Genomic DNA, 10,450 nt, shown 5'->3' with positions numbered 1-10,450 from the left:
TGACACACATAGCTAGATGTGATGTGCAAGATCTATACACCACTAGGACAGGCAAAGAAGAGATGAAGAGATTAGGAAAGGAAAGAAAATCTCCTGTACTCTGAAGAAATTGCTACCAGTTTCATTATTATGGTAGGGTTCTCCAGCTGGGTCTCATTAGCCAGCATGATAAAAGAAAGCAGTAGCAGGCAGTCTTTCTTCCAGAGAGGAAAAATAATACCCTCTTCCCATTCTCTCTAGGAGAGAACTTAAGGTAGGAAGCCCATGAAACACAAGGCCATACACAGTCTGTGAGGAGAAACAAAATATCTCTCCAAATGAGGCTCTGTTAAGGGCTGAAGCCTGTTAAAGAAGAGATGGTCTAGTTTTGCTGGGCCCTGGGAACAAAAAGGCCAGTAGCTGTCTGAATTTAGGAAGAAGACAGACTGTTTCTAGAACTACTGCATTTCCCAAGGACAAGGTTTAGAGGACCTGTTTAGTTTCCACTTCCATGAGCACAAGGAACTCTCTGGTAATCCCAGATATAAGGTCCTAACTTCCTTGAAATAAGTGACTGGATGGATTATTTCCACATGCAAAGAACTTTAATTATGAGCCTTTGAAGACCCTTGCGTTAACCAACACGAGCAGCTAACTGGGGAGTTTTGCGAGGGAGTTTAGAGGAAGAGTGTGAGAGGGGGCTAGACACACTTAACATTCTTTAAATTTACAACCAAAAACACCCCTTGATAAAAACAAAACATCAACAAAGGAATAAGCTGCAGGAGAAAAAAGAAAATTAAGGCAGAAGTCTAGCAACAGAGTGGGGGCTATCCCAATGCAACATTGGGCAGGTGGAGTATGTGTGCATTTAGTGCAAGTTGCTCCTAGCTCTTGGAGACCATGTATGGGCTTTGGAGATCAGAGAGGCTGAACTGGAGGAGCGAGAGAGACAGAGAGGTACATAGATGAGACTTTCTGGAACACAGTAGAACAGTCCCACCCCCAGTCTGACAGCCTCTGTGCTGTTGAGGAGGATGTAAGTCTCAGGGAAGGAGAACATCCAACTGGAGCAGAGGAAATGATCCCATAGTTGGGACTCTCCTTCCAGATGATGTTGTGGTATCCTCTCGCACTGAGGATATCTCTCCAGGGGAGGGAACTCCAGTTATTAGGAAGAGATGGCGATTCGATCATTAGAAACGTAGATAGCTGAGTTTGAGATGACCGGGAGAACCGCATTATGACTTGCCTGCCTAGTGTGAAGGTTGCAGATCTCTTGAGACAGACATCTAGATAGATTTATGTGTAATGCAGGGGAGGAGCCGGTGGTCGTGGTACATGTAGGTACCAATGACATAGGGAAGGATAGGAGAGAGATCCTGGAGGCCAAAGTTATGCTGCTAGATAAGAGGATAAAGTCCAGGACCTCTATGGTAGCATTCTCTGAAATGCTTTCAGTTCCACACACAGGTACAGTTAGGCAGTACTGCAGGTTCTCAATGTGTAGATGAGACAATGGTGCAGGGAGGAGAGGTTTTGATTTATTAGGAACTAGGGAAACTTTGGGGAAAGGGAGCTTATACAGGAAGGATGGGCTCCACCTAAACCAAAATTTCAGAACTACTAACTGTAGTCTGTAACCTCTCATTTAAATCAGATTCTGTACCAAATGACTGGAGGATAGCTAATGTGAGGCCAATTTTTTAAAAGGGCTCTTGAGGTGATCCTGGCAATTACAGGCCCATAAGCCTGACTTCATTACCGGGCAAATTGATTGAAACTATAGTCAGGAACAAAAGTGTCAGACACATAGGTGAACATAATTTGTTGGGGAAGAGTCCACATGGATTTTGTAAAGGGAAATCATGCCTCATCAATCTACTAGAATTCTTTGAGGGGGTCAACAAGCATGTGGACAAGGGGGATCCAGTGAATATAGTGTACTTAGATTTTCAGAAAGCCTTTGACAAGGTCCCTCACCAAAGGCTCTCAAGCAAAGTAAGCTGTCATGGGGTAAGAGGGAAGGTCCTCTCATGGATAAGTAACTGGTTAAAAGATAGGAAACAAAGGGTAGGAATAAATGGTCAGTTTTCAGAATGGAGAGAGGTAAATAGTGGTATCCCGCAGGGGTCTGTACTGGGCCCAGTCCTATTTAACATATTCATAAATGATCTTGAAAAAGGGGTAAACAGTGAGGTGGGGAAATTTGCAGATGATACAAAACTACTCAAGATAGTTAAGTCCCAAGCAGACTGCGAAGAGCTACAAAAGGATCTCACAAAACTGGGTGACTAGGCAACAAAATGGATGATGAAATTCCATGTTGATAAATACAAAGTAATGCACATTGGAAAACATAATCCCAACTTCACAAATAAAATGATAGAGTCTAAATTAGCTGTTACCACTCAAAAAGAGATCTTGGAGTCATTTTGGATAGTTTTCTGTAAACATCCACTCACTATGCAATGGCAGTCAAAAAAACAAACAATGTTGGGAATCACTAAGAAAGAGAGAGATAATAAGACAGTGTATTGCCTCTATATAAATTCATGGTACGCCCATACCTTGAATACTGCGTGCAGATGTGGTTGCCCCATCTCAAAAAAGATGTATTGGAATTGGGAAAGGTTCAGAAAAAGGCAAAAAAATTATTAGGGGTATGGAACATATGCCATATGAGGAGAGATTCATAAGACTGGGATTTTTCAGCTTGGAAAAGAGACAACTAAGGAGGGATATGATAGAGGTCTATAAAATCATGACTGGTGTGGAGAAAGTAAATAAGGACGTGTTATTTATTCCTTCTCATAACACAAGAACTAGGAATCACCAAATGAAATTAATAGGCAGACGGTTTAAAACAAACAAAAGGAAGTATTTCTTCACAAAGTGTACTCTCAACCTATGGAACTCTTTTCCAGAGGCTGTTGTGAAGGTCAAGACTATAAAACAGCTTAAAAAAAGAACTTGATAAATTCTGTTTGCCAGAAGCTGGGAATGGGTGACAGGGAATGGATCACTTGATGATTACCTGTTCTGTTCATTCCCTCGAAGCACCTGGCCTTGGCCACTGTCAGAAGACAGGATACTAGGTTAGATGGACCTTTGGTCTGACCCAGTATGGCTATTCTTATGTTCTTAATTTACTTCTGTTTATATCACACTAAAGAAAGCTTGCCTATCCAAATGTTGCTAGGATTTCTGTTTTTTTTTTTTTTTTAAACACATTATTGCTCATGCTTCTGAACCTTCACTGCTAGGGCAAACCTCTTAACTGATATTTGAATCCAAATTGCAGGGACTTATTTTTAACTTGCCCACCAAATAACAGATACCTTTGAGGTGAATAAGTCTTAAATCTCATTGTTGTGGGTTCATCTGCAGCTGACCCCAAAATCTGTCTGTAGGGTATGATTAATACTTGGATGGAAGATGTTTCCCTATTAAGTTGAAAACACGATTTTTCTTCCCACCCCTAGATAAAAATCACATCAATCCCAGTAATACTGATTTCAGTGTTTGCAGTTAGGAAACTCAAGAATGACTGTAAATGTGATTCACTCTGATCAATACCCAGCTCCATGACTCCCTAAGGCTCTCTCAAACTGGCTTTTGTCTGAGGCTGAAAAGAATGAAAAATGTGGAGAAGGGGAGAAACAGTCGGACACCATCACACTTAATCTCTAAAATTCATGTTTGGTCATTTGGGGTGTATATTAAAGCAGGCTTTTTAAATTAACATTCCCAAGGACTCTGAAATCTCCCCGCTGCTACCACACAAAGGGAAAGCCCAGTACAGTCCCTAACTGTGTGTGTAACGGATAACCCCAGTCTCCTCCTCCTCTCACCAGCAGGCCGCAGGCACAGCACCCGGCAGCTGGGGGCACAGCCTCTCCCCCTCCGTGCGGCCTGCACAAGAGGTGCATGTTTTCACGTCAGCCTCGCTGGTCGGGGCAGAGGGGGAACCTCTCACTCCAGTTACCCCGTTCCAGCCCCGCCGCCTGACACGACAGTGCTCCGGGGAGGGCGGAGTGCGCCCCTCTCACTCAGTCGGCCGGTGTAGCCCCACAAAGTGCTCCCGCTCCCGTTTTGCTACTTTGGGTGTACTGAGCATGTGGTGCTACACCGGCACGGCTCCCCCTGCCCCAGCCAGTCCCTCGGGGGTTGGCACCCCTCGCTGTCATTCTCGCTCCTGGGGTTTACCTCCTAGCCAATCCTATTGCCGGAGTTCAGGTTGCCCCCGCCCTCTTCAAACAGCCCTTTGCTCAGGCTCCAACCCCTCCTCCCACAGATATACACAAACGGCGCTTCTATTTCCGTCAGCTCACGGCAAATCAGGACAGGAGGGTCCTCTCGGGTCCTCCCCCTCCCCGACTGCCAGCCAATCGGGGTGCAGAGGCCGTTGGTGTGTCTTGGGGCTTGGAGGCCGTTCTCTGTGACGCAATGGGTGCGGGGCGGTGCCATTGGTCCTGATGGGCCCCGCCCCACGGAGAGCGGTCCCTCACTGTTTACTCGAGCTCCTTCCCCAGCGGTCGCTGTAGTAGCGTCGAGTGGGTGGCGGGGGCCGGCCGCGCGTCCCGCACCACCCAGCGGCTGAGCCCTGCGCTGGCAGGGGGCCAGGCGCGGATCGTGCGCGGGGCGGGCGCCGGACCACTTGGTCACTGGTGTGGGGCGCTGAGGAGGCGGACAGCGGGGTCGGGGGCCATGAAGACGGAGATCTCCACTGCCGCGGGCTTCATCACCCGCCTGCTGCGCACCCCCGGCGGCATCGGCGACGAGCAGCTGCGCTGCTTCAGCGAGTCACTGCAGGAGGCGCTGCGAGGTGTGGGCGGGCGGGGGCAGCCCCGAGTGCCGGGATCGCCCTGAGCCCCTCTAGGGGCAGCAAGGTTCAGAGCCCTTGAACTGGCCCTGCCTCCCCCCACCCCACCCCACCCCGGGTGTCGGAGATGCCCCAGACGGGCGGTCCAGCACCCCGCACAGAGGAGCCCTCGCCCTCTGCTCCCTTGTCTCCGCCCCTCCATCCCACGACGTTATCGACCTCTCTTCCCTTGTTCGGGGCAACGGATGGTTGGCGCTAGGGAAACCTCCCACCCCCTCGCCCGGCTGTGGCTAGATAACCCGCCATTCATTAGTATCCTCCCTTCCCAGGGTTAGTGCCGTGAATCCCTGTGCAGCTGGAGGGCCCTTCATAAAGGGATTGAGGGAAGGTGATTGTGTTGGAGTTGCCTGGCCCCCTTGTGCCAGCAGTAACGTTTCTGTCTTTCTCTTTGTTCCCTCGCACAGACCATTATAAACACCACTGGTTTCCCCTGATGCCCTCCAAGGGCTCAGGGTACCGATGCATTAGGATCAACCACAAGATGGACCCTTTGATAGGGAAGGCAGCCGGCATGATTGGACTGAGCCATCAGAGACTCTTCCAGCTCTTACCCAGCGAATTGACTCTTTGGATTGATCCCTTTGAGGTGTCCTATAGAATAGGAGAAGATGGGTCTATCTGTGTCCTTTATGAAAGCCCCCCACCAGGTCTGAAGACTGCCAAAGCTCTGGAGAGTAGAAACAGCTGTAAAGAGGAATGGAGAATTGGCAGATCAAGCCCTTCCAAGAATTACAACATGATGACAGTTTCTAGTTAAAAATTAACATTCCTTGTACAATGATGTATGTATGTATCCCAGTTTCATAATGAAGTTAGATGATGTAATTGAGATGTTGATTTTCACCCCATAGCCATTAAAGTTGTAGTAGTACTGCCAAGTTCTTTGTTGTGGCCAAGGGCTAATGTATAAGCAGTTCTTTAAACTGCATGTAATTTTCTGGATTGTATACTGTAAATGAAATGTACAGTCAGCTGATTGTTCTACAGATATCTATTTTGACAGAATCCTTGGCTATTTGTAATAAAAAGAAAAGTAACTTAATTCTCTCTTTATAATGGCTTTTAGTTTATAATAACTTTCCACAAGATTCCTGTACTTATTGAGTAACTTCTAGGAAAAAAAACACAGCTCTAACCAACTGTAATTAAAAATCTCTCCAGTGACTTGCCTGTACAAACTTTTCTCAGGGTCATAAAAATACAGCTGGAAGGCACAAATGACAAATATAACTTTTGTACTAACATATTTCATAGCGAAGAAGTCCTATCATGCCCAAGCAGCTTTCAAAGAAGGAATTGCTTCCCTATAAACTTAAAGACTATCTTGGAGAAAAACAATACAGTGGAGACATGCTCAGACAATTCTGTTCATCCAGTTTTCAGTACAATATATAAAATCTTTTAATGAACATAAGATATTTTTCAGAAAAGTGTGTGGTTCTTTCCTCATGTCAGTTCACCTTGACTTGTTTGATCTATAGACTTTTTTTTTTTTTTTAAGAATTGCTCATATACAAATTTTGAGCAGTTAGGAAGGTAGAACACATCTGACTTAGTAAAGGACTTATTTATGCTCCTGGGTGTTTGGCTGTTAAATTGGAAAAGTGAGTTTTCAGTTAGTCATAAACATCTTTAGTACAGAGTAAGATAGTATATTCATCTTAAATCAGATGGAAATTTTACAGTTGAATGTAGTAATGTCTCACCTGTATCCTATTTTACAAGAAATTAAAAATTTACAGTCCTAATAAATTTTAAAACTTTACATTTTATGCCATTTTAGTCATTTTTTAAAGTTTAATTTGGTAAAATCATGTTAAATATGGTCTATGGTACTTTATCAATTACAGAGAGTTTGATGGAAGCACTGGTTTTAATAAAAAGTAGGCTAATAGCCTGCCAAATAGTCTGCTACATGGGAGATTTTGTTATTAACGCTTCACCAAAAGATAGAGTGAAATTGTTTGACGTTGTGGGTTGTTTGTTTTTTAGTAGTCATAAGATATGAATTTTAATAGAACCTTTGAGGACTGCATACCGCCAGTGTTCATGTTTTCAGTAGCCCTGTACTAGATCGTAGTTACATGGTTAATGAAAGAGAGCTTTGTCTACTGTCAGCATGTCAGCAATAAGCCTTGCAAAATGTCTCATTAACATGGCAAAGCATGCAGTTGATGGACAAGTCCAGACAAGTTAGAAATGGTCCTTGTAACTCAGCTGAAAATAATCCATTTCTGTTTTGGAAAAGCTGGTGGGCTTTGTAACTGCTGGTTACATCCTAATTAACTAGGTGACAGTGGTTTTATGTAACAGGAGCGATTAATCTGAACAGAATGCATAATTGTTACATTTAAAAAAAAAACCTTAAATGTTAACACACTAAAATAACTTTGTGCAGTGCTTCTAATATGCCACTCCTACCACACACAAATGTAACTCAGTTCTAAACAGATGTTTAGTAGAAAGAGTAACTGAAAAAGAGAAAGTAGACTAAAGTTTCTGAAAGAAGAATATTTTTTGAAAGATGGTAGAGATGCTGTATTTTTGTTTCCTGATTTAAAACTATTTAAATTTCCTCGTTTACATTCTCAAAAGGGTATAGTCATGCCTAGTTTTCATTTAATGGAATTTTAGAGTTTTATAGTTTGTAGATGAAAGATTTGTTAAGATGGAGTTTAGTTAGACTAAAACTGACCTTGTAATATTTATATAGTTGAAATAAATGTATGTCTATATAGGGTGAGACACTGCATAGTGAACTGTTTCAGCCTAAGATGATGTAATATTACACGTATAGTACGTTATCTATTAGGAATGGTCTAATAATGCTAAGTATGATTGTCTGTCTTGTATGGTAGCACTGTCTTTTGCATGGAACTGCATAGCAAAGAATTCCAAAGAAACAGGATCGGGGTAGGGGAAATAAAAGAACCAGTTTCAGTAACCTCTGGGTTCTTTCAGGGCAGTCTCGCAGAAGCTAGAAAATTATTATTTCAAGCTATGAAATTACTGGTTTGTGCTTCGTTTGGAGGAACACTTCTTTGGGTGTTAGCTAGAGAGCAGCAGGTACATGAGCTTTTTAGGACATTTTAGTGTGCTATGTCTACTGCAGAGACAGTTCCCTGGCTGTGGTTTGACATGTAGACAGAGTATTAAAAAGATGGAAATGGCAGGCTTCATCAAAATGTTTTTCTTGCATGTTGCCTTCTGTGAAATTCTAAAGTGAATAGAGTGATAAAATAGTTTCTTTCCTCAAAAACCTATCTAAAGATAGTTTTAATTAAGGTACATTGTAACTCAAAGATCATGGAATAGGGATTATAAATTCTAATTCTGTAGTATGAGACAATATATTCATGTAATATTTAAGAAAAGTTTTGTAAATGAGTTCCAGTAGTTCACGGATTAGGGACCCAATCTTATGGAGCTCCAGGGGCTTCTCTATAGGTTAATCTTTCTATCTACCCAATGGGACTCAGTGCTCGGTCTAGAAGATACCATCAGAGACTCTTAGTTTTGCAGTTCTCAAACTGTGGATTTGTGTCTCCAGAGATAACATGCTTGTTAACAGCAAAAATGTTTTTAAATAAATAAATGATATATAGAGGTGAGAAATAACAGACCTCAACCCTATTGTCCCTCTGCAAATTTGTGTACACAGAATCAATCCCTTTCTCTCTCTACAAGTGCAAAGTTTCAAAAAGTTCAATGAATAGAAGATTTTGGGGGGGAGAATAGATCTGGACAAGGAGAAGAAGTCTGGAGATAAATGTGAGAGGGGAGGGACAGGCAGTAGAAACAAAAGTGAAACTGTTTGAGTAGCATATTCCAGAAGTCTTGAGGGCTTTCTGAGTGTAGCCTTCATTGATTTGAGATCTACCATACCATTCTCTCACTAGAAGGGAAAACCTATAATGGCAGCAGGCCGTAAAAGAGACCCAGTTTGGGAATATTTTAATGAAGTTCCTCTTCCTGTGGGTAAGACAGGCATGCATGCAAAAGCAAACAGTGCAACAAAAAAATGCAAGGCCTGATTACCTAAATGAAACAACATCATGAGAAGTGTTCCTTCTCAGGAGGAAGCTGCACTGAAGATGGTGAACGGAACATGTCTGAACATGCAGGATCTTCAGGTTGGTAAACTTTATTTCATACTTCTTTCTTAAGGACTGCCTGTCTTCCTTCTGGACTATTCTTGAATTCTCATGTTTGAGCAAAAAATATAGTTTTTACTCTATGGTACTATCATTTTATATGCAGTTGTGATAAAAAAATAAATAGTTGAAGTAGGCAGAACTTCCTTTTACAATTTCACCTTTAAAGTAGTACTGAGTGTCATCGAATGCAATGAGTAATACTAAATAAGAACCAGCAGATTACAAAAAGAGGTAATTGTTGAAAAAATTGCCCGGTTTGTTTATGCAACAAACTCTCCTTTCCATATGATTGAGAACCCACACTTCATTAACTTGGTTCAGTCATTAAGACCAGGATACAGTTCACCCAGACCAGATGTCGCATACATATTGCTGGATAAAGTGTATGAAAGAGAAATTGAGCAGTGTGCAAAAGGTCTAGAAGATAAAATTGTTAACCTGAGTCTTGATGGGTGGAGCAATGTCCACACTGATCCTGTTGTATGTGCTTGTGTGACAACAGAAGAAGGGAGTGTCTTCCTTACAGAAACAATTGATACATCAGGAAATGCACACACACAGCAGAATACTTACAAGAAGTAGCAGTAAAAGCTATAACAGAAAAAAAATTCAAATGTTTAGTATGCAGCTTGGTCACAGACAATGCTGCAAATGTATCCAAGATGAGAAGAAATTATTTAGAAGAGAGTGAGGAGAGTCCCAAGCTAATAACATACGGTTGCAGTGCTCATTTGATGCACCTCCTAGCCAAAGACTTCAGTGTTCCAGAAATAAAGGCTAACGTTGTTGAATTGCAAAATACTTCTGTAACAACCACTTTGTAGCAGCTACTCTGAAAAAAGTGGGAGGAACCAAGTTAACTCTCCTAGAAGACGTGCGATGGAATTCAGTAGTGGACTGTTTTGAGCACTATATCAAGAACTGTCCTAATCTGATGACAGTTTGTGAACAAAATTGTGAAAAAAATAGATGGCACTGTCACAGCCAAAGTTCTCAACATTGGGCTTAAGAGAAATGTTGAACACATGCTGAGTACCCTGAAGCCTATTTCTGTAGCCTTGAACAAAATGCAGGGAAATAGCTGTTTTATTGCTGATGCTGTTGAAATTTGGAAGGAACTGAGTGAGATCTTAAAAGAGAAATATGTAACGACAGAGTTACATTACAAGCATTCAAAAAAAACCCAACTAATGGGACAAGCACTATCTCCAGCTCATTTTCTTGCAAATGTTCTCAATACTCGGTACCAGGGTCAAACCTTAACTGCTGAAGAAGAGGAGTTGGCTCTGACATGGACGTCCATGCAGTCATCCTTCCATAATGCCAGCTATAATAAACCATTAAAGAAATATATGTTTGCTGATGATGTTTTAAGAAAATCATAAAGACTCAGATTCAGAGACTGTTAAAGTAATAATCTCACTTTTAA

The 10,450-nt window shown here is 42.3% G+C and overlaps 1 protein-coding gene across 1 annotated transcript; it reads left to right on the top strand.

The window, feature by feature from the left end:
* The first annotated feature begins 4,466 nt into the window (after window positions 1–4,466).
* Window positions 4,467–6,629, top strand: LOC117880894 (protein BTG1-like). Its single transcript, XM_034777475.1, has 2 exons — window positions 4,467–4,807; window positions 5,269–6,629. Exons 1-2 carry the CDS (start codon window positions 4,690–4,692, stop codon window positions 5,619–5,621), a joined length of 471 nt encoding a protein of 156 aa, XP_034633366.1. The 5' UTR covers window positions 4,467–4,689; the 3' UTR covers window positions 5,622–6,629.
* The last annotated feature ends 3,821 nt before the right edge of the window (window positions 6,630–10,450 follow it).

This window comes from Trachemys scripta, chromosome 7, assembly GCF_013100865.1.
Source record: "Trachemys scripta elegans isolate TJP31775 chromosome 7, CAS_Tse_1.0, whole genome shotgun sequence".
NCBI lineage: Eukaryota > Metazoa > Chordata > Testudines > Emydidae > Trachemys > Trachemys scripta.
The sequence above is the reverse complement of the archived record's forward strand: the minus strand, read 5'-3'. Positions and strand labels throughout refer to the sequence as shown.

Coding starts and splice junctions, on each gene's coding strand:
- LOC117880894 (XM_034777475.1), top strand. CDS start 4,690: ATGAAGACGGAGATCTCCACTGCCGCGGGCTTCATCACCCGCCTGCTG. Junction 4,808..5,268: donor ACTGCAGGAGGCGCTGCGAG/GTGTGGGCGGGC, acceptor TCCCTCGCACAG/ACCATTATAAACACCACTGG.